Source organism: Lynx rufus, unplaced genomic scaffold, assembly GCF_022079265.1.
Source record: "Lynx rufus isolate CCGP_SWC_20201006 ecotype Redwood Valley unplaced genomic scaffold, mLynRuf1.p SCAF_1, whole genome shotgun sequence".
Classification (NCBI taxonomy): Eukaryota; Metazoa; Chordata; class Mammalia; order Carnivora; family Felidae; genus Lynx; species Lynx rufus.
This window is the reverse complement of record NW_025814823.1, coordinates 187,740,863-187,765,588: the sequence shown is the minus strand read 5'-3', so window position 1 is coordinate 187,765,588 and position 24,726 is coordinate 187,740,863. Positions and strand designations below refer to the sequence as shown.

At 39.4% G+C, this 24,726-nt stretch overlaps 1 protein-coding gene across 1 annotated transcript in view; it reads right to left on the bottom strand.

The window, feature by feature from the left end:
* Window positions 1-5,799: 5,799 nt before the first annotated feature.
* ATP10B (ATPase phospholipid transporting 10B (putative)) overlaps window positions 5,800-24,726 on the bottom strand; it is a 104,998-nt gene continuing 86,071 nt past the window's right edge. The window contains 6 exon segments of the mRNA XM_047091453.1: window positions 5,800-5,910; window positions 5,913-6,258; window positions 11,139-11,326; window positions 20,683-20,787; window positions 22,105-22,185; window positions 23,256-23,456. Coding sequence (XP_046947409.1) covers window positions 5,800-5,910; window positions 5,913-6,258; window positions 11,139-11,326; window positions 20,683-20,787; window positions 22,105-22,185; window positions 23,256-23,456 — 1,032 coding nt within the window.

Here is a 24,726-nt window from a genome sequence, read left to right as displayed (position 1 = left end):
CATCTGCATCTGCAGGAATATCTTTCATTACATCTTGTGGGATAGAGGTTAGTTGGGGTAGGAAAAGCCTATAATACTGGGGGAAAAACATTTTTCCTTAAAGTTCAGTTAAGTGTCTGGTCAGTCAGCTTCCCTTTGTTGAACTGGGTTTGAAGGCAGGCACTGAGGATAATGTCACCTCCCAGGTGGTCTTGGTTCTTGAGATGCCTGGGCTTCTCTTCCCTCAGGCCTGACCTCTGAGGGGCTGGCTTCTCTTGAAGACAGACTGAGAGGGCAAAAATGGTGGCAGTTTAATTTTTTTTAAGTTTATTTATTTTAAGAGAGAGCACAAGTGGAGGAGGGGCAGAGACAGAGAATCCCAAGCAGAAAATCCCCTGCACTGACAGCATGGGGACTGAAGCTGGGCTTGAATCTGTGAAACAGGAGATCATTGCGTGAGCTGAAATCAAGAATCAGATGTGTACCTGACTGAGCTACCCAGGAGCCCAGTGATAGTTTAAATATCAGCAGAGGAGGGGCTTAGGGGCCGTGATATGCATGGAAGGGGCTACTGGAGACTCAACTTGGTGCTTTATTTATAGAGAAAGCAGCTGTGTTTAAGGGGAGGTGGAGGTATTGATGGAGGTCATAGGAGACTAAATCTGCTCTTCCCCACTCCTTAGACTCCTCAGCACCTTGAGTGAGCCTATGGCCTGTTTGAGGGAAAGAGGTGTCCTAGCTCTGGTTTCCCTCATGACAGCTGGAGATAGTGGCTGTCCTGGACCTGCTTTAGGTATTTGCCGCTTACTATTCACTGAGGTGAAAAAGGCAACGAGGGACCTCAAAAAGGCTTAGGGGGTTCATTATCTTCTCAAATAGTGTTGCTCTTCTCCTGCCTGCTATACTCCGAGACCAGACCCCATCAATGAGTTTCTTCAACAGCAAGACTCACAACATTGTTGAACCCTGCCGTTTGCTAAGCAGTTGGAACATAGCAGAGAACGATATTGCAGGGTCTCTCCCTCATGGGATCTTCCACCATGTGTGTGCATGACAGAGAATCAGACAGCTGCACAGATACTAAAGGCTTTGATTGCACAGGGGCATTCCTGCACTGTAATCTCCCCCAAATAGCTCTTAGAACCACAGAATGTTAGAACCAGTCCTGTTCCTACCTTGAGCATTTGAGAAAAACCAAAAGAACCTTAGTTTGAGGTTGAAACCTGGTGAAGGGATTTGTCCAGAGTCACAGTGGATACCACTGGCAGAGTGGACTTAAAATCTAGGCTCCCAGTTCCTGGCTCAGTTCTCTTCTGTCTTGTTTACCTTGCTCTAGCTACAGAAGAGTCCTCAGAAGCGGCAGCTCCTCCACTGATGCTAGGTGGCACCAGAACGCCTTTGAACAAAAAGGCTCTTGTCTCAGCTCCTGTCTGACAATGCCCAGATCCTCCTTGTGGGAGGCCTAAAGTTGGGATGGGCAAGATTCCTTCTGTAGTGCTCTCAAAAGGCCTACGTGCCCCAGCTCACAATCCCCATTCTTCTTTTTTTTTTTAAGTTTGTTTATTTTTGAGAGAGAGAGAGAGAGAGTGCAAATGAGCAGGGAGGGGCAGAGAGGGAGAGAGAGAATCCCAAGTAGGCTCTGTGCTGTCAGAGCTCGACAAGGGGCTCTAACTTACTAACCGTGAGATCATGACCTGACACAAAACCAAGAGTCTGACGCTTAATCATTGAGCCACCCAGACACCCCATCCCCACCTTCCTTATCAGTGAAATCCTGCCTGGGTTAGAGGTAGGTGTGTGTGTGTGTGTGTGTGTTCTCTAATTTCCTGGGAGAATTTGCTCCTGTATGATTGATTTCTCCTAGGACTCTCAGTGCAGGATAGAAAGTTCTGGCTAGGTGATCAGCTCACTGGAAGATATTTTAGGGATGTGCAGGCATGAGTTATAGTTCTTCTTAGCTATTAGTATTTTCTGAGACTTTTGTGTGGGTGCTCAATCCAGCTGAACATGGTGTGGTCTTTCTTCAGGTCACATTGCCAGTCTGTGACAGAGTTGTGGTGGAATTCTAGCTAACTACTGAACTACCTTGCCTCTCAGGAGAATGGAAAAAACCAGACCCTCTGTCATCTGGTTCCTATCTGCCCCTTCAGCCCCATCTTGTAGTTGTGTAGCTTTGTGGCTAGGAGTATAGGCTCTGGTTTCAGACTCTTGAATGCTGCCTCCCCACTGGTTGTGAGACTGTGTCCTATTTATGTAACTTGACTTTACCTCAGTTTCTCCTTTTGTAATCGAATGTAATGTGATGGATTGCAAATGACCTCAAATTTCTTTGTAGATCCTATCATTAAAGGTAGAGGATATTTTCCCAACCCCTTGAAACTGGGCTGGCCTTATGATTTGTTTGATAGAATACAAATCAGCAGCACTGATGATGTGTGAGTTCTGAGCCTAGGTCTCAAGAGGCTTTGTAGATTATGTTCTCACTCCCAGAACATTGCTGACATGTGACACTGTTGGTTGATGATTTTAAGGATGGGAGATCCCAGCCATCCCACCTCAAATAGAATTGTGAGAACATAAGTAATTGTATTAGTCCACTAAATTTTGCGGGGAAGGGGAGTGGTTTGTTATGTCACAGAAACTAACTGAAATAGTAGAAAATAACAGTCCCTATCTCGGAGGGTTGCTTTGAGGTTTACATGATGATATGCACTTAGTCTAGTGTGTAGCACACAGTGAGCTAGTACAGTTGTTACTATAAGCATTATCACAGGGTCACTATCTCTTTTTTATTTGTGTTCTAGTCATGCTGACCTTTCCTTTTTTTTTTTCTCCTCCTCCTCCTTCTGTATACCAAACTTGTCCTTTTTAGGACTTTTGTAATTAATTCTCTCCATTTGGAATGGCCCGGTCTTATTTTCATGGTTGAAGTCTCCTCTCCTCCCCTCCATGGGAAGACCTTTTCCTGATCACCCTGGGAACCACCCCGTCCCTTCTTCTCCATTCTTCTTTCTCCTCATGGAGTACAATGATCCTATTTATTTACTTGATTATTGCCTCTCTTCCCTTTTAGGTTGTAAATTCCTTGAGGGGAGGAGATGGCCCTGTTTTGTTTCCTATTTTATCCTTGCTGCCTAATACGGTGCTGTGTATAGCAGGCACTCGATATTTTCTGAATGAGTGACTGAAAAGAGGCACCTGTATCAATCGGGAATTGAGGCTAGTGTCAGGATTCCAGCAAGAGGAGAGTAGCCAGGTTAGAGTTTCAGACAGAGGAGACTCTCTGTGCTGCTGCTTCTGATTCCTACGGCCATTTTGGTTTGTGTCACACTCTCATGTTGGATCAAATATGTTCCTGATAGTCTGTCTGACAAAGTGTGAGTTTAAGACTGAGTCTTAAGACTGAGTCTCTGTCTTAAACTCACAGCCCCTAGCACATCACAAGGCATCTAGTAGGGGCTTAACAGAAGTTTATTGGATAGATAAATGGATGGACAGATGACTAGAATAAATGAATGAGTGTGAAGAAGGATGGGTGAACAAATGAGATGGTGCCCAGAACTTCCGGCAATTGTGAAAAACAATATTTCTTTTTTTCTAATAAAGAATAGCACATTTCCAGTCAACCAGTAAAAGAAAAAGTATAAAAATTACTAGTACAGTCATTAGCATAATGTTATAGGAAAAATTATAACCTTTTCCCCTAAATGGCATGTTGGGTGGTCACAGTTGCTTTGGTTTCAAAGGGGGGCAAGAGTAGGTAATAAGCTATCTCAGGTGGCCCAGGACTGAGGAAATTTTCAGTATAAAACTTGGAAAACCCCAGGCAAACTGGGATGGTTGGTCATGAAAGAAAGAGTGCGACATCACAATGTTGGGTATGGCTTGGCATTTAGGTACAGTGGTCTGACATCTGCATGACTTTCCTATTACCTTGTTTCCTCTTAGCTCTGAAATAAAAATTCCTGTGTTATTGTTGAGGATGTTACAACTTTCAAAGGGTTTTCATGTCCCTTATGTAATTTTGACTTGATCCTTAGGCCAAGTCCAGGAGGTAGGGCAGTTCTAACCTAATTTGCAGGTGTGGCATCTTGTTTCAAGGCTCCTGGCTCCTAGAGAGTACAGTAGCAATGACTCAATCCAGATTTCCTGAAGCCAGTGTTCTTTCCACTATTCTCTTCCTCTCTGAAACATCCCACCTGTCTCAATATGGCTTGCAGGAGTGGGCAGGAATCAAATGGGGGAAAGGGAGGACCTTGAGATCCAAGTTTTGGCTCAATCTTCTCATTTGGAGCAATTCATATCATTACTGCTTTGCCTCTCTAACAATCTCCATGTAGGATTCTCCTGTTGGCCATTATTAGTAACATCATGTGGCACAGTCAGTAAAACAGATACAGCATACTGACTCCAGGATAATGCTTCAAATGGTCCCATCAGTTAGGTTTGTTAGCAGAATGGTCAGTGGATGAGCTCAGTTTGCCATTTGCCAACTTGATTGTTGAGATCTTTTTGTTCATCTTTGCTGAAAAGTTACTCAAGTGTTAAGTCAACTTGTGTGTGCGGGGTGCTATGACTCTTAGGCTCAAAGACTTATCACAACATTGCATTCATCCCTAATATACAGGGATTTTGCTGAATATATAGGTACTATCCTAAAGAGGAGAGGGTTCAGTAGCCTTCTCTGGCTTATCTTAACAACTACGGACAGGCTGTACTTGCCCATAGTATACCTTAATTCTCTTGATAGCCTCTTAGAATTCTATCAGCCATTTTTAAAATTTCAATACTTTTTTGAGTTCTTTTACATTTTGGCACTTATAACTCTATGGATAAGAAGTTGTGTAATCCTTTTACCTCTACAGTGAGACTTACTCTGATTCTCCCTAAAATAACTGAAGCATGGGTCGGTGTCTTCCAGGTCTTTAAGGTGTAATTGTTTGGGCTCAGTGTTGCTGTCATACATACTATTCCGGGTGCAGATGTATTAAAGTCTACCAATCTTAGAGCTGAATGAGGATGTGTACTTGTATTTTAAAAATGAATAAATAGCTTTAAAAAAGAATACTGCTCCTATCCTCTTGGTACAGATTGTGGACATATGGTTTATTAGCTAAAGCTTGGGGTTTCCAGTGCACCCATTTGCTTTAGCATGTTCCTTCTGCCTCTTACACTAGCTGTGGACCTATAATTCTCAAAAGTCTCTGTGACACTGAGTTAAAATCTAGTTTTAATCTTTAGATATTGTTTTCTTTGGGTTAGAGACAAAAATAACCCAATTCTTGATGAATGAAAGAATTCATATACTCAAGAATTCATATACTCAAGATAAAGTACCTGTGTGTATGGGTTTCTTTTGAAACTTTAATTCTTGGCACAACAAGGTGATGTGTCTGGGCTTGACAAGCCCAGAAACTTCCATACCTTGAGAAATTGCCTGGGTAGATATATCTCTTAGAATATTGGAAAAGTATGGCCTAGTTGCATTGGCCACTGGCTATACTTATCTAAAGGGCCACAAGAATGTCTCTGGGCTAAAAAAAATTAAAACTCAATGCATGAGAAACATAGCTTCCTTATAAAAATTCTGTTTGCATGATCTGCTACCTGGCAGCAGGAGAAAGGTAGAGGGTGACTGGTTTCCAGTCTTTTTATGTCAAAGCCCTTGGGGCCAGCACTTTCTTCAAGGAAGTCAAACCTGGTCAGGAGAAAAGAACAAGAATGACACATCCTTTCCTCCATGAAAAGGAAGAGTCATGGGTTAATTAGACCATTGATTGGGTGGTTTCCTTTGAGTTTATACAGATTTCTGCAGGCTATTCATATGGTCAGTGAACTCTGGGATCAGCGATGACTGCTCCTGCTTGAGGGCCAGTACTCAGCAATCTGTCCACTTGAGTAGGTTCCAGAAGCCATTGTCCTACTAGACCCAGAAGAAGGTATTCCCTGGATTAGAGTTTAGCTGAGGAGTCCTCTGGGCATGGGTCATCCCTCAGATGGTCTCTACTGCATTTCTCTCCATGCAGCACCCAGTCCTTCTTTCACTTGTACTTGGAAGGGCTAGAGCTCTTTGGGCTGTTGGCTCTGAAGTCCTGTTCTGGGACAGGTGGCACTGGATGGTGGGTATGCTGAGCCTCTTCAGGAATGGGGGCAGGCCTCTGTCTGTTTCTCCAACTCTGGATTTCTAGATCTCTTTTGTCCATGGGGAGTTTGTCGATTTTCTGAGCTTTTAAGATCAGAGACTTCCCATAAGTCCCTTGTAGAGATAGGAAAAAGTACCTGGTATGAAATAAAAGAATAAAGGCATGTTGATTTTTGTTGACTTCTTGAATTTCAGCATTGAAAAGGACCTTAGAATCTAACTCCCCACACAGGGCAAGATCCTCTTTGTTACACTCCTGTTGGCTATCAAATCTATGTCTAGGCATCTCTGGAATTGGGGAGTTCAACAGTAACAAAATATAATAGCTAACATTTATTATCTACCAGGGCTATCCTAAGTGATTTAGGCGTTAACTTACTTCATTCTTCCAACAATCCCATGAAGTTGTACTTTCGTTTCTCTGTATGTACAGATGAGGAAACTGAGGCACCAAGAGATTAGTGATTTGTCCAGGGGAGCCACACAGTGATGGAGTGGTGATCAGAACCAAGCACTCTGGACCCCAAGGCTTTTATCCACCATGTACAAGGTGGTGCATTCTATTTCTGGGCAATTCTAAATCAGGAAAATGTACTTCCTTTGTAATGTCAATGCTTTGTCTAACTTATTAATGTTTAAGTAGTTTCTAAATACATGTTCTTTCCCTGAATCTGTGGGTTGACTTGACAGCATCACTATATTATCACTATTTGCTAGATGAAGAAACTGAGTCCCTAAGTGATAAGAAGGGTTTCCCAAGATTTCCAGAGAAGTTAATTGACCTCCCTGAATGGTTAACTCAGGTGTTTCCCCCTGCCAAGTTGAAGGTAGTGGACTCTGGATTTGGGAGTCTCCATCTGTGTTTAGAATCTAAGTTTAGGGAAAAAAGGAATGAGAAGGTGAATAAAACCATGTGGTATATGGAGAAAAAAATCACACCATTACATCATTTTGTGATATTGGGCAATTCATGTTCCCTCTTTTGGTGTCAGTTTCTTAACCTAAAGTGTAATTCAGTTGCTCAGGATACCTGTGATCTTTTCCAAAAATAATCCTTTAAAAGTTTTTATTTCTAAAGCCTTATAGAAAGACTCCATCCTTCCACTATTGTCTAAAAACTTTAGGGTGACATTACAGTAGCCAAAGGGTTTCTGAAGACAACAGTAGTTTCCATGGAATCAGATAAACTTTCCCTCATTCTTTCTCTTCTCACCCAGTGAGGCAGTACTGGTGACCATATATATGTTTCAGGAAATACTAACTTTCTTGCTTGGAAATTTGAATTTTCTCAGTTTAAGCCTTTCCTCCAAGCTATCACTTTCCTTCTTCCAGCCATTTATTTAACAAATATTTGTAGAGTCCCTACAATGGGCCAGGCCCCAAGGGATTAAAGTGTGAACAAGACAAGGTTCTTGCTCTCATGTAGCACATAAGTAGACTTCTAAATGCAGAGAGCACAGAGAGTGTCAAACACCTGACCTAGTTTGAGAGACCTTCCTTGAGAAGGAAACATTTGAGGACTGAGAGATGCATAGGAGGTAGCCAGGCAAAGAGGGGGTGAGAGAACAAAATCCTGAGCATGATGGCTGAAGTATGGATAGTGAGGACAGAGTGTGGAAATATGACACAGAAGGTGTTGGTAAGGCCAGAGCAGGCAAAGTCTGGGGGCCATAGCTTGGTTTTTGTGCTTTATTGTGATGACCTTGGGAAGCCCTTGGGAGGGACATACACGGATGACACGATTACACTTTGACACAATAATAATAGGTTAGAGCAAACCCAATAGGAGACTACTGAAGTAATTTGGGGTAAAAAGATTAGAAATAGAGCAGATGGATATAAGAAATAGGTACAAGACAAAACTGTCAGGTCTTGGTGACAAGCCAGATATGAGGTGGTGAGTGGTATCAAGGATAACTCCCAGGGGTCTGTCCTGGTCCTGTGTGGGTAGCATTTGAGAGAACTCTGGAGGAGACCCAAGTTTCTTTGATGGTGGTGCTGACAGAGGATGGATTATGAATTAAATTATAGAGGTCTCTCAGTTTCCTCAGACCTAACATGCCTAGTGGAGGTGATGATTGGTATCTAGAAAGATGTATCTAGAATTCAGAAGAGAGGTCTGGACTGGGAATTTATATTGGAGATTTGTCTGTTAAAAATGATATTTAACTTCACAATAGTGGTTGCTATGTATATGGTGAGAACATAAAGTCAGAAGACAGAAGAACCCAAGACTAAGACTAGACATCAACTATGTCAAGGACATGAAGCAGCAAGGAAAATAAAGGAGAAGTAGGAGAAAGATGAAGAGAATGTTGTGTGATTTAAGCCAAGGAAAGAGTGTTCAAGGACTGTTATCCTCTCTTGTAGCTAATTAAGATACTGCTTTGTGTTGTAAAGTTAGTGTGTTATTTCTTTTGTCTTATCTGTAAAATAATTTACATATTCCTAGTTTAAGAGACTCAGTACAGTTCTTTAATATTGCTTGAATTAATTAGACCAAGATAAGTGAGGTCACAGCTAGTGGGCTAATTATCACAAGCTTGGTGAGTGAGATCAATCTCCATTATGATAAATATAGCTTATAACATCATATGAACAAATAGTTTTCTGTGGTGAACATTCGATTATGTAGATTTCTTTAAGAAACATTTATTGTTCCAAAGTTATAAGCCCACAGTCCTTGGAACTATTAAAATAATTGTTTCCCTATCAGAGGAAACCTCTGCCTTTCTTAGTAAACAACATTAAACAGAAATCCAACTTTATGATGATAATAAAGAATAGCAGAGATTTAACTTCTGTGTTATTGGTAACTAGCAAGTAAATATTTTCCAGCTTTCCCCTAATTTGTCCCTCATCTGTTTTAACAATCTATAATACTGAAGGTTCATCTTGTCAACAGTCTTCATTCTTTTCAAGGATCATCATCAAACTGGTTGCTGTTGGCTCTAAGTGTTTTCTAGCCAAGGGTAAGCAAAGAATGTATGATAATTTTCTTTCCATATCCTAAATCTGATACAGAACAGGGAGCTCAGTCCTTGGGTGATGGTGATCATAACTGTGTGTAACCCAAAAGTGTGGACAAAAAATCCATATATTTGATGTTTTTCCAATGAGAGCACAATCTTCTTTGTCTCCCCCAAGGGTTTGGGCTGAAGAAGGTGTGGGGTGGGCAATATTTCCTCTGAGGTTTGTACTTGTTGTTAATTGCTTCCTGCTTTTCACTCAGGGCCCTCTACCAATACTAGTCACTTTCACCTGTATTATGGTCACAGTTGTGTCTGAATCATATACTGAGTTGCAGGTTTCTTGAGAACAAGGGCTCTGTTTTATTCACCTTTCTGTTCTAACATCTATTGCTCGTTTATCTCAGAGTGCAGCATATATGATGGGAACCGTGCTAAATGCTGGTTATATAATAGTAAGAAGGATACCTTCTATCCAGGAGTTAATGGTCAGAGACAGACAACAAATGGCTGAAGGCAGTGACAGGGTTACACCAAGGTGATGGAAACACATAGGAGAGGGGGATGTATTTCCAGGTAGGAAGGTAGGCAAAGTCACAGAAGGGTTGGAATTGATGCCTGAAATGATGTCAGAGAATGAGGAGGTTTGGTAATAGGAAGTATATTCCAAGTAGAAGAAATTGCATGAATAAGGGCAGGAAGGTGAGAAGGCATGGGCCTTCAGGGGAGCACAGGAAGCCTGGTGGTGTTGAATCCAAACTTTGAAGCAGGGAGGTGGGAGAGGACTGATGCTGCAGACACCAGCAAGGGACAAGGAGGGAGGCGTTGCACATAGAGCATACTTAGAACTCAACTGATATTTATGTTTGCCATCTAGGTATCTTCAGCCTTTATGCATCAGAGGTCAAGGCTCTGAGTTGGCTTAGGACAAGGAAATGGAAACCAACCTAGGTTAAGCAAGGTGCCACATTTATTAAAGGAAGTAAGGTCTGCTATAGTTCTCTAATTTTGGATTAGAAAAAGTTCTGTGCAGTGTTGAGATAGTCTGTTTACTATAGCTTATAATGGTAGGGAGGCTGAATTTTGATGTTTAGAGTGGAAAGATCTTAAGAATGGAGAGGGGCTAAGTCTTGCCCATGGGGTACATCATCGTGAAGTTCACTGCTCTGACTAGAGTGTGGGCTGCAGAATAGAACACTGGCCATTGAATTGGGAGAATCCAGCTCCCACTGTTATGTGTGGTGGACTTGTGGACACATTATGTTCTTTCTTGGGACTTAGCTGTCCCATGAGCAAGTGGGACTAGAACCATAGCTCTGTTTAACTTCTAGGTGATGGCAAAAGTAAAATGAAGTGCTAGGTAGCATGTGGCAAGAGTGAGCTTCAAGGAAATATAAGGTATTATTGTTGCTGTTTTTCTGGATAAGGCAAATGCAGAAGGTTTAGGCTAGAAATTTTAGAAATAGTCCCTGGACATAAATGATTTATTTGGCTAATACAGGTTGTGGGTGTGTGTGTGTTAAACAAATTTGAGTAACATTAAAAAGTTGGCTATTTCATGCAAAATTTGGATTTATGAAAAAAAAATCCAAAGCTCTGGAATGCTAAGACTTGATCTTTCCTGGTGGCAATGATAGGGTGAAGCTGAGAAGGTCTTTTTCCCCATGTCTGTACTTCACCTGGTTTGTTGCAGTTGCTTGTCTGTCCCTGTAGATATTTGAGTATGAGACTCCTTGGCTAGTAAATAAATGATCCCTTATGTACAACAAAATTTGTAAGGCAGGAGGGCAGGAATTATTACTCATTTTACAGATACCACAACTGAGGCCAAGCCAGTTGGGGACTTTGCTACTCTGTGGCTGACCTGGGACCACACTCTGTGTTATTTGCTTTTTAGTTTATTGGTCTCTCTGTCCTAGTACCCTGTCTTTGAAACTGTAGTCACAAGGTTCCTATCAGGAATCAAACTCCTGATTCTTGGATTATGAAAATGGCTTAATAAGTGGGCATTGGTAGTTCTATGAAGACGACAGCCCCTGTGCTCAAACCTTGGCAGAAGAGCTGTGACTGGTGTGACGAAGCAGATGAGGTAGAAAGTGGGGTCTGAGAGCTGGACTTCCATCACCCAATAGGGATTGGTGGGACTGTTGCAGTTGATGCAGATGGCATTGTAAACAAGGGACACCACAAAGTACATCAGGAAGCTGCCTGCCAGAACAAGTCCGTGGATAATGGTCTGTGGAAGGAAAGGAGAAGTAAACACTGTTAAAAGTATAGCTTAGATCGGGAGGCAGTACAATCATGGGACTTGGCTAACTTTGTTGTAAACATTTTTTGTGGGGAGATAAAAAATTAAAAAAAAAACATGCAGCTTAATGGATCATTATAAAGTGAACACCCGTGTTGCTATAATCCAGAATTTAAACACATCTACCCAAATTGCCCTGAAAGATTCTGTCTCACCCTTGACTTTGGTGATAATTTCCAAGCCATCCTTTGTAGTTTCACTGCCTATCTACTGTTTTCTAAATGTTAGGTAAATAGAATCCTATTTGGTGTGATGAACCCATTTTTTTTCACATGTGGCTACAGTTTATTATTTTCAAAGCAGACAGTATTCTGTTGTCTGATCTTATTCTGTTTTGTGTTTCTTTCCCCATTCTTATCCTCTTTTAAACTTACTATTTTGTACAATTTCATTTTCTCCCTTTACTGGTTTGAAAGTTATACACTCCATTTCTATTCTTTCAGTGATTACTCAATAAATGATAATAAGCAATCTTAAATTACCACAGTCTAAAATATGTAACTACTTTTCCCTCCTCCTGAATTATACAAGGACTTTAGAGCACTTTAACTCTTAACCTCTTTCCTGACTTATTGCTACTGCATTTTTTCCCGATTTTTTAAAAAAATTCAAGTTAGTTAACATACAATGTTGTCCTGGTTTTAGGAGTAGAACCCAGTGATTCATCTGTTACATATGACACCCAGCGCTCATCCCAAGAAGTGCCCTCCTTAATGCCCATCACCCATTTAGCCCATCCCCACACCACTTCCCCTCCAGCAATCCTGTTTGTTCCTTGTATTTAAGCGTCTCTAATGGTTTGCCTCCTTATAGTTGAATATTGTCAATATTCATTAAAATTCAGTTACATGTTGACTACTGTTTATGACTTCATTCGTTCTTGCATCTTGGACCATCCATCTGAGATTTTTTTCCTTTTGCTTTGTACCTCCTTTAGAATTGCCTTTAGTGGGAATCTGCTGGTGATCTATTCTGATATTTTATTTCATTCTCATACTTGAAGGATATTTTTGACAGATAACAGAATTCTTGTTTGGCAGTTCTTTTTTTCTTTGCATATTTAAAATAGCACTCCATTGTCTTTTGGCTTATGTTTTTGCTACTGAGATGTCTGTTACTTTTGTTTCTAAGAATGAAATCTTTATGTCTTAAGATCTGGCTATTTTTATGGTTTTTGTCTTTAGTATTCTATAGTTTCTTTATGGTAAGTATGTGTTTCTTTTATCTTGGGTTTTGTTGAACTTGAATTTGTGGATAGATGTTTTTCATTTTTGCAAAATTCTTAAGTAACCATCTTTTTTTGTGTGTGTTTTACATTTTATTTATTTTTTTAATATGTGAAATTTAGTAACCATCTTTTAAACTTACTGCCTATCTCATTTTCTCTCTCCTTTCCTTAGACTCTGATCAAATGTATGTAGACCTTTTCAGATGCCACACTATCCTCTATACATTTTGTACCTTTTCCATAATTTTTATTTTTCTTCTGTTTTATATTTTGCATAATTTCTCTTGACAAATTCAATAAATCTCCCTTTCAATTTTTTTCTGATTTTTTGTTAAGCCAGCCACTGTATTTTATTTCTAAATGTTTTATTTGGTTTCTTTTTAAATTTGTGAGGTTGCTTTATATAGTTTACCAATCCTTGCAGATATTTTAAAGCTTATTCTTTACTTCTTTAAACATAGTAAACATAATTTTCTATAATATATATCTGATAATACCAACATCTGAAATATATTTTTTTCTTTAATTTATTTATTTTGGGAGAGAGAGTGCATAAGCAGGGGAGTAGCCTAAGCAGGCTCTGATCTGTGTAGAGCCCAATGTGGGGCTCTATCTCATGAACTGTGAGATCATGACCTAAGTTGAAATCAAGAGTCAGCTGCTTAACTGAATGAGCCATCCAGGTGCCCCTGATGCTTTTTTTTTTTGATCCTCACCAATTGGTTTTTGTTTCTTTGAGAGTTGGTTACTTTGGATTATGTGATGCTCATTGCCCTTAAAGTTGCTAGGAACAGTTTGAGACATAGGATGAGATACCTTTCTCTAGAGAGGGTGTATGTGTTTATTTTGCAATGTCCTTGGCAACTGTCAGTCTTGAATTCACTTTAAACTGAATTCATATGTCAAAATTTGGCTCAACGAAGTACTAGAAACTTGGGCTGCAAATATGTCTGAGGCCAACCCATGGTTCTTTTCCTAGGACAGTTCTTTTTTACAGATTCTCCAAGCCCTGTTCACAATGAGAATGATTCCTACAGTACCTGCTGGGGAGATTGAATAGGTAGGTCCATTTTTTTGGGTGTACCGTTACCCTGAGGTATAGCTTTGGGGTCCTAATTTATTTATTTTTAAGAATTAAACATTTATTTGCCTTCTAAAAAGATGGAAGCAATAAATCATAAAAACTTCTTTGAAAAAAAGTCTTTGAAAATAACTTTTCATGGCTTCCAGGGGAAGAAAATCCATCATCTGGTTAGCATCAGGTGGTATCAGTAGTTGATTGATGTTTTTCTTTTTCTTTTCTCTCTTTTTAAAAAATTTACATCCAAGTTAGTTAGCATATAGTGCAACGATGATTTCAGGAGTAGATTCCTTAATTCCCCTTACCCATTTAGCCCATTTCCCCTCCCACAACTCCTCCAGTAACCCTGTGTGTTCTCCGTATTTAAGAATCCCTTGTCTCCCCCCTTCCCTGTTTTTATATTATTTTTGCTTCCCTTCTCTTATGTTCATCTGTTTTGTACCTTTTTCTTTTTAACTTAATTTTTTATTTTTAAAATTTTACATCCAAATTAGTTAGCATATAGTGCAACAATGATTTCAGGAGTAGATTCCTTAGTGCCCCTTACCCATTTAGCCCATCCCCCCTCCCACAACCTTTCCGTTAACCCTCAGTTTGTTCTCCATATTTATGAGTCTCCTCTGTTTTGTCCTCCTCCCTGTTTTTATATTATTTTTGTTTCCCTTCCCTTATGTTCATCTGTTTTGTCTCTTAAAGTCCTCATATGAGTGAAGTCATATGATTTTTGTCTTTCTCTGACTAATTTCACTTAGCATAATACCCTCTAGTTCTATCCATGTAGTTGCAAATGGCAAGATTTCATTCTTTTTGATTGCCGAGTAATTCTCCATTGGATATATATGTACCACATCTTCTTTATCCATTCATCCATCGATGGACATTTGGGCTCTTTCCATACTTTGGCTATTGTTGATAGTGCTGCTATAAACATTGGGGTGCATGTGCCCGTTTGAAACAGCATACCTGTGTCCCATGGATAAATGCCTAGTAGTGCAATTGCTGGGTCGTAGGGTAGTTCTATTTTTAATTTTTTGAGGAGCCTCCATACTGTTTTCCAGAGTGCTACACCAGTTTGCTTTCTTTGGGGGGTCCTAATTTTTTTTTTTAATTTTTTTTTTTATTTTTTTCAACGTTTTTATTTATTTTTGGGACAGAGAGAGACAGAGCATGAACGGGGGAGGGGCAGAGAGAGAGGGAGACACAGAATCGGAAACAGGCTCCAGGCTCCGAGCCATCCGCCCAGAGTCTGACGCGGGGCTCGAACTCACGGACCGCGAGATCGTGACCTGGCTGAAGTCGGACGCTTAACCGACTGCGCCACCCAGGCGCCCCTGGGGGTCCTAATTTAATGTGGGCTCTTATTAGACTCTTGCCTTGGGTGGCTGGGTTTGGTTTCTGAACTTTTTGCTCAGTCAAGGTGCCAGAAACAAAGTTCTTTTTGAGCAGGGTTGCAAATACCCTCAAGGAAACAGGATTTGGGTCTTTGTCTAGAATCCCCCCTTCTCAAAGGTTTTTGTTACTATCCTGTTAGCTTTTTTATGATTTTGAAGAGATTTTTTTTTTAATTATTCATTTTTAGTTTTCAGTAGGAGAGATGATCTGAATAATCCAGCCCCTGTTCATGAAGAAGAAAGCAGTTAGCTATTTTTTGTTGTTGTTGTTATTTAGTTAGTTTTGTTAGGTAGCAGTTAGCTGCTTTGGTGGGAACTGTGGAAACTGACAGTTATTCAAATTCATGTTTGATTTCTATCTGGGAAAACAAAGAGACTGTCCTTCTGCTTCAGGTACTTTCAAAAGAGAAATGCGTTTTTTCATAATGATTCCAATAGCTGACTCCTTTGCCAAGAGCACTGGAAATTGCCAGTAACCACTGGGTTAGCTAGTCTAGAGATGCATTAGGTGAGTTAATAATGCTGAATGGTGAGTGAAAGGAACAGGTACCCTCTTTGAAAGCAGCCAGATGCAGTGCTGTGAGAAAGTGGGCTGAGTGACCAGTTAGGATATAGAATCTTTAGTCTCATCACCCATATGATATATGGTTGAGGACTGCTTATGCATTTCAAGGCATTTTGAAAAGTTAAAAGAGAGTAGAATTCTTCTTGGGAAATATCTTGGGCTAGTTTTTTAAAAAATGGAATTAAATTGTGAAATACTTCAACATACAGATAGTACACCTCATATAGCCAGCACCTAGCTTTATCAATTTTAACTTTGTCATATTTGCCTCCAATTTTATTAAAAAATTAAGTTTAACATATACAATTAAAGCACCCATAATACCCCGCAAATGTTTTCTTTTTAGTCTAGAACATAAATTCAGTGTTCTCATCACTCTCATACACATTTTATACCTACATTTTTATGAATACTTTTTTACTTTATCATGTATATGTATCCTTCAACTTTTTTTTCCACTAGACCTTATCCTTTTGGAGTTTCATCCATGTTGATAGATATGGCTTTAGTTAGTTATTTTACCTGTTCTATTGTATGAATATGCCACAATTTATTTTCCTATTGATGAACACTTATGCTTTTTCTTTTCTTTTTTTTTTTCTATTAAGAATGATTAATTCTTGAACATGTTTCTGTATATACACATGCAAGAGTAATTTTCAGGATGCATCATACTTATAAGTGGAATTGTGTCATAGCAGATGAGTACTTAAACTCCTCCAGCTATTTTCAAATTGCTCTCCAGAGTGATGGCATTAGCTTATATTTTGTAGTCTACTACCAGGATATAAAAGTTCCTTGGTCGGGACTTATTATCTTTAACACACTGCTGAGTCGATTTGCCATTCACTTAAAATGTTTATTTATTTTGAGAGAGAGAAAGAACTCCAGCAGGGGAGGGGCAGGGAGAGAGGGAGAAAGAATTCCAAGCAGGCTCTGTGCTGTGAGCACAGAGCCCAATGCAGGGTTTCATCTCAAGAACTGAGAGATCATGACCTGTGTCCAAATCAAGAGGGGGACACTTAACAGACTGAGCCACCCAGGCACCTTGCCAATAATTTATTTAGAAGTTTTATATCTCTGTTTGTTATGGTCTATGATTTTCTTTCCTTGTGACCTATGCTTATTTCGGTATCAGGATTATTTTAGCTAATTTCTGTAATGGTGACTGGTTTATTCAGGTTTGCTGACTGACCTCGGTTATGTTTTGGTAAATTTTAAAGAAATTATCAACTTGGTTTAAATTTTCAAAAAATATTAAAAAAATGATTATAGCTATGTTTATCAGTCTTTTTCGTCTTATTTTTGTGGTCTTTGTGTATGTCTGTGTGTGCGTGTGTCTTCTCCTGGATCAGTTTTGCCAGAGATTAGTTTTAATTAAAATTCCAGTTTGGGGGTTCCTGGGTGGCTATCAGCATGGAGCCTGCTTGGGATATTCATTCTCTCTCTCTCTCTCTCTCTCACAATAAATAAATAAACTTTAAAATAAAATTCCAGTTAGTTCACATACAGTGTACTATTAGTTTCAGGTGTACAATATAGTGATTCAACACTTCCATATAACACCCTGTACTCATCACAAGTGCAATCCTTAATCCTCATCACCTATTTAACTCATCCCTCCACCCACCTCCCCTCTGGTAACCCTCTATTTGTTCTCTATAGCTAAGAGTTTGTTTCTTGGTTTGCCTCTCTCTCTTTTTGCCTTTGCTTGTTTATTTTATTTCTTAAATTCCACATGAGTCAAATTATATGGTATTTTTCTTACTTCACTTAGCATAATACTCTCTAGCTCCATCCATGTCATTGCAAATGAAAAGATTTTACTCTTTTTTTATGGCTGAGTAACACAGATTAGTTTTTATTAGGGTTTTGAGGAACTCCATTATTGGTCTTACTGATCCTTTCAATTGTTTCCTTGATTTTTCTCTTTAGGTTCCTTGAATTGAATTGAATTCTTTTTTTTTTTTTTAAATAATAAAAGCATTAGATGCATCCCATAAGTTTGCATATATGGTACTTTTATAGGCATTTAGCAATAATTTCCATCATGATATATGCTGGACCTTGTGAATTATTTAGAAGTACATTTTGAAATTTCCAAGTATGTTAAGTTTGTTTGGCTCTCTTTTTATTGCTCATTTTTAATCTAAATGTGTTGTCAGAAAATCTGATGTTTATGATTCTTTCAAATTCCTTTGTGAGAATTTGGTCTTTTAATTTTTGTTATATCAACTGTGTTTGAAAAGATACATGTTTGGTATTTGTTTGAAACAGGATTTTATATATTATATCTAACTACATTAGATCAAATGTGATAATTTATTCAAGGCTTCTATATTGTTTTTGTTTGATCCATTTCTGATAGAATTATATATAAATATCACAGTTCTCACAGTATAATTGTGAATTTGTCTATTTCCCCTTATATTTGCTGGACAAAAATATCCAATCTGATAATTTTTGGTTTTAACAGGTGAATTAAATCTATTTACATTATTATTGGTATTGATATATTTGGGTTTCTCTTGAACATCTTGTGTTTTATTTTGGGGGGCAATCATTTTTCTTTGCTCTTTTTTATCTTTCCTACATCCTGCAGAATTGATAGTTTTCTATTTTCCTCTTATTTATTTCCATTCCTTTATGGTTAACCTTAAGTTTTTAAGCTACATTTTCAAGTATTAAGATACCTTACATCTTTAGACACACTAAATAGGGACTTCTATGGAAAAATTGATAGTTAACTGCCTATTTCTATCTTCCTCCCATTAATGACAAAGGCTGTAGCATAAATTGCCTATTGAATAGCTCTTTCTTACCGTTATGTTGTTTCTTACAGTTTTAGCTTTCATGTTCTTGCAGAAGTATGTTTCTACTTTTGTTTCAGTATCTGAAAATGTCATTTATTTTGCTCTGGTCTTACGTGATGTGCAACTCTTTATTTCCCCTCAGGTCTTTGAAGATGATTACTCCACTGTTTTCTAGCTTCTATTGCTTGTCAGTTTAACTGCTATTCCTTTTCAAGTAAGTTGTCCATAGTCTTTGGTAGACTTTAAGATTGTCTCTTGTACATTGTATAGTTTTGCTATGATATATCCAGATTTATATTAATTTTCTTTTTCAATGATTATCTTTTCAGATATTGCTTCTCTACCATTCTTCTTCTAGCCATTATTCCTTTGAATTACTTTTTTCATATTTGTGTGGCATTCCAGATGAGTTCCTAGTAATATCTCCCAATTTGGTAGTTTACTCCTTGCCAGTGTCTGATCTAGAGTGGATCCCATGAATTGAATTTTTAATTTCAATGACAAAATTTTCATTTTGAAGAGTTCTAAATGTTTCCCTAGCTTGCTTCAGTTCCCAGGATTAAAGTTGTCTCTTTGATTCTTAACCACCTTCCTCATGGCTTCTGATAAAACTGGAATTCCAAATAGCATGTCAACTTTTCTTCAGCTTCCTTTCTTGAGTGGGGAATTTCAGCCCAGACCCTGGACCTAGCAGTAAACAGGGCTCCAGTCTTTCTTAACCCATAGGAATAAGACTCTCCTCTGCCACAGTTTCCTGTCCTGGATTCCAGAAAGCCTTCAGTTTGGGCCAGCCCAGTACCTCTTCCTCCCCTGTCCCACTGTTTTTCAGTCTCTCCTCATGCTGGTGCTTCTTGAGGAAATTTATCCTGTACTTGGCTCTGCTATACGTTTTTTGGATTTATCACTTTATTCTATTTATCTTTGGCATGAATTGGAACAGAGGGGGTCTGTGATCTGAAGTTTCCTTGGGTGGCTCTTACTAGCTACTGCACATCATGTCAGGGGCTGATCTGGTTTAGTTAAAATCCATTATATCACAATGTATGTATGTCAAGTGATTATCCTGTACACCTTAAACTTATACAGTGCTATATAAGTCAATTATACCTCAGTAAGACTGACACTGACCCCCCCCCCCCCCCGCCACCAACAAAGGTCTCTAGGAGGTTAAATGAGATAATACACTAAAAATCATATAAATAGGTACCTGGTAAATAATTTTAAGCTCTTTGTTGTTATTACCATTGTTTAGAAGAATTTAATGAGAAAGCTGGCATTGCCATTTTTAGATACTGAAATGTGATATTTAGACATGCTTGTGATGTGCTTGCCCTGAAATTAAATGGAGAGAATAGACCTCCCTAACACAGCCTCAAGTATAGTCAGGCTACCATTTTCCTCATCTCTGAAACATCCTTGATTTTTTAAACCAAAAATACAGATTTGAAGGGGTACATGCACCCTAATGTTTCTAGCAGCATTATCAACAATAGCCAAACTATGTAAAGAACCCAAGCATCCATTTACTGATGGGTGGATAAAGATGTGGTGTATATATACATACACACAATGGAGTATTACTCAGCCATAAAAAGAATAAAATCTTGCCATTTGCAATAACATGGATGGAGCTAGAGTGTATTATGCTAAGTGAAATAAGTCGGTAAGAAAAAGACAAATATTATATGATTTCACTCATATGTGGAATTTAGGAAACAAAGCAGATGAACATATGGGAAGGGGGGAAAAAAAAGGGAAGCAAACCATAATAAAGTCTCAACTAAAGAGAACAAACCGAGGATTGATGGAGGGAGGTGGGTCAGAGGATGTGTTAAATGGGTGATGGGCATTAAGGAGTGCACTTGTTGTAATGAGTAGTGGGTATTATATGTAAGTGATGAATCACTAAATTCTACTCCTGAAACCAACATTACACTGTATGTTAACTAACTAGAATTTATATAAAAATTTGGAAAATACATTCTATTTTTGCAAAAAATTGTCTCATTGTTTTATAGGTCTTAGTTTTATCATTCTGGATAGATAATAAGCAAGTTGAGGCTGGGGACTTTATCTTTTATGCCTCCCTCATTCCTGTACAAATGGGACACAGTGTAGGAGTTCAGCAGTTAGTTATTGATTGGATCAATGATACAGAGTAAAATGAATGAAAATTTTCAGGTCAAAGGGGCTCTTGGGTGCTTACCCAGGTCTTCATTTCCATTGCCTGGTGCAAGAGAATTGTGGCAAGGGAGATGGTGTTGATGGGTGTCCCAAAGGTAAAGACATCAATATCAGAGTCTTTGTAGGTCTGCAGAGGAGGAAAAAACAGGCACTGTCAGATGTATCCTTGGATTCAAGGCCTTGGTTTTGACACAGTGATGATAAAGCATCAGTGAAGGCCGGTATCATGGGAGGGGAAGGAATGGGAAGATACTCAGCTGCCATCCCTGGGGAACTGACCCAAGGAACAGACAAGATGAGGAGTGAGTTAATATGGTTAAAATCTTTGGAAACATATTTGTAGCAGAAGCCATGATGGGTATTCCAGAACATTGCAGAATGGATGAACAAGAAATTTATTGAGCAACCAGCAGGCACAATGCCAACTGCTGAAGATGCTTCTGTGTGCCTTCAAGGAGTCTATAGTCTACTAGGCAGGGAAAATGTAGTACAATTTAAGGTAGCAAATGATACAATGGTACCAGGTATACAAAGTACCCCAGGGGTTACAGAAGAGAATATATATCATAATCAGAGGAGTTCATCTCTTGAAAAGAGAGGAAAGGCAGACCAGGGAAAAGTGAGAACTTGATGCTGAAAAGTTCAAAAAGGTCCCAGATGGTCCATTTGTTGAGCACATAGTAGGGGAAAAAATGAAGTAGGAAAGGTAAGCAGAGTCCTAGAGAAGGAAGGTATTGTAAGCTAGGGAAATTCAAATGAAGCACAAAATCACTCGACCCATCTTGTTGCTGACTGCAAAAGGATGTGAGGCAGGGTAGACACCACAGTTTAGCACTTGACCCATATTCTGTTTTCCCTGTCCAGGAGAAATACGGATTATATTCTGCTATCTTTGTTCCCAAATTGAGATGGGGCTGGTATCCCTTGCTATCTGTATTCTTGCTTTTATTTCAGATAATGTAGTATCCTTTATTATCAGAACTTATTTCCTGAATGTGTGCGGCCTTGTCCTTGAAAGCAGAAACCTAAATATAAATCAAGGGTTGTAAATTCAAATACCTTCAATATTCAAGTAAGAAATAGTAAATGAGTGAAGAGAGCTAGGTATAAGACAAAATGGAGTGGTAGGGACTATGGCAAACTGAAGAACATGCACCCCATCTAAGCAGGGCTGTGAATCAATTCTGGATTTTTGCCACGTGGCAAAAATGACCCAGTGTAATGACAGTTTCCAGTTTTTTAAAAGGTGACAGAAATTAAGATGTTTTGGAAAAAATTCTAATTTTTCAAATACCCTGAGTTGGATATAGTCTGCAGACCACCTGTTTGGATCCTCTGTGCTGCATCATCCAGAAAGACATTACTAGTCTAGGATTCATGTTTACAGTACCAGTTGCAATCCACTCTGTGATTTGTATGATTAGAAAGGGACTATACGACTTACCAGGTAAGGAATGAAGAAACAGACAAGGCTCTGATAGAATGCATCCACTATGCAAATCCAGAAAGTCATAGAGTTATAGCACTGCCAGGAAAGAACACATCAACCACCATCAAAGCAAGCCTTTGTAAGGAATGTTCTTGTGCTATCTGGGGCAAACAATAGGGTATTTAGAATGCTTTTTATCTTAGAGGCAATAGAATGGGACCATTAAGAACACAGACCTGGGGGTGACAGACCTTAGTTCAAGTCCCAGCTCTGCCTGAACCTTATGATCTTGTGAAAGTCACTAAACTGCTTTGATAATTGCTTCTTCTTCCATAAAAAAGGATGAAAACACCAACTATCTCCTTGGGTTTCAAGAAATCTAAATGTGGTTGTGCTGTAGTACCTAGTAAGTGCTCAGTTATCAATAACTGTCATTCATTAGCACCACGCTAGTGCTAATACACAATGGGTAAGTTTAGAGATTCTAAGGTTTCTATATAGCATCTGAAAGGGAGCTCTCCATCACAGCCCAGGATCACAGATTCCCAAGAGACAGGGATCAGTGGCTTCAGAGACCAGTGTTCTCATTTTGTGCTTCACTGCCCATGGTCTGGCTTCTCCAAATCACTAAGGGTGTCAGTGTGACCTCTGTCTTCCAGGAAACCATCCTGATGGTTTCCCAGGCCTTCTTTAGTCTACTGGCTACCAGAAAATTCTAGACCATGTATAATCTTGTGTTCTAAGCTTTGTATTCCCCAACATGAGTAGAAGCCCTTATTTATCACCCAGTGATGAGCAAACTAGCTTTTAATCCCAGGGGTTCCCAAACCAAGCCTTGAGGGTTCTGTCAAAGGCCTGGAGAAAGGGGCCAGTTGAGGGCAATGGGATCTCTCTGTATGTCCTCTCCGCATTCAACTAGGGCAGTCCCATGTTACTTAATTAACAAATAACTAAAAAAGAAAAATACCCACTGGTCTGGTCCATCGCCCTCAACAGCAAATGCGAAACAGACCAGGAACAGGGAGTGGAGCTACTGGGTCACAAAGGAGGTAAGAGGCAGGGTAGTGACCAGAGTGTAGGACCCCTAACCCCAGGCCAGTGCTCTTTCTCTGACACCTGCAGGGAGGATTCAGAGACAGGGAGGAGTTGAGGCCCCTCCAGCTTACCTCAGAGTTTTGGCCACTCTTGTACAGCTCTGGCAATGCCAGGAGTGTTTCTGCAGAGATGTCTTTATCGAGGACTCCAAAGATGAGAGGAGGCAAGGAGGTGAAGAAGAGATTAAAGAATATCATCTGCCAATAATCGATCATGGTGGAGCCAGAGAAACCACAGAAAAACTGGTACCAGAAGAGCAGGTTGACATAACACTGCAGGCAGAAAGAGTGGCCTTGTGAGTGAGGACCCATGGGCAGTAGTCAACAACCGCTGCTTAGAAGCCTCTGGCAAGTCACTATGCTGACTTGGAGCTTCCATTTTCTCATTTGTGACATGCAGAGTTGTGTAAGCATCAGAGATAACTAATCCATAGAGCTGCTGCTGCTACTACTATTACTATTACTGCTCTTCGGGACCTGAAGGGAATTGCACCAACTTGTTAAGGTAAGTGTAATGGGGTGGTTAAGAGCACAGGTTATGGAGGCATAAAAGGCTGGTTTGGAATGATTACATCTGTTATTTACTAGCTGTGTGAGCTTGAGCAAATCACTTAACCTTTCTGAACATCATTTTGCCATCTTTCAGATGGGAATAGTAGCATCTTAGACCATGGCACAGGATATCAAAAGGCAGTAGTTACGATTAGTAGTGTGGGAAGAGAAGGGGGTGTCCCGGGGAAGGGATGATAGAAAGACCAGATCCTGGGCAGAAAGCCTGGTGGGAAGATGACTTCATGAGATTTTCCTCACAATATATTCCTAATGGTGATGCAACTCAGACAGGTGAGGAAGAATATCTTCTCCTTAACTGTTGCTTTATGGTTTCTGAAGCTGTTTTCCACTCAGGACTGCCCACCTGAGAATGCAAACTGGTGCAGCCACTCTGGAAAACAAAAAATTAAAAATAGAACTATCCTGTGATCCAGCAATTGCTCTACTAGGTATTTGTCCAAAGGACACAAAAATGCTGATTGAAAGGGGCAATGCACCCCAATGTTTATAGCAGCACTATTGACAATAGCCAAAGTATGGAAAGAGCCCAAAATGTCATCAACTTATGAATGGAAAAAGATGTTATGTGTATATACGTATGTACATATGTATATATATACACACACACACACATATACATAAAATGGAATATTGACTATCAAAAAGAAAACCTTTCTGTTTGCAACAACACGGATGGAACTAGAACATACACTAATTGAAATAAGTCAGAGAAAGACTAATACCATATGATTTCACTCCTATGTGGAATTTAAAAAACAAGACAGATGAACATAGGGGAAAGGAAGCAAAAATAAGATAAAAACAGAGAAAGAGAGACAAACTATAAGAGACTGTTAAATACAGAGAACAGAGTTGCTGGTGGAGTGTTGGGTGGGGGATGGGCTAAATAGGCAATGGGCATTAAGGAGGATACTTGTTGGGATGAGCACTGGGTATTATATGTAAGTGATGAATCACTAAATTCTATTCT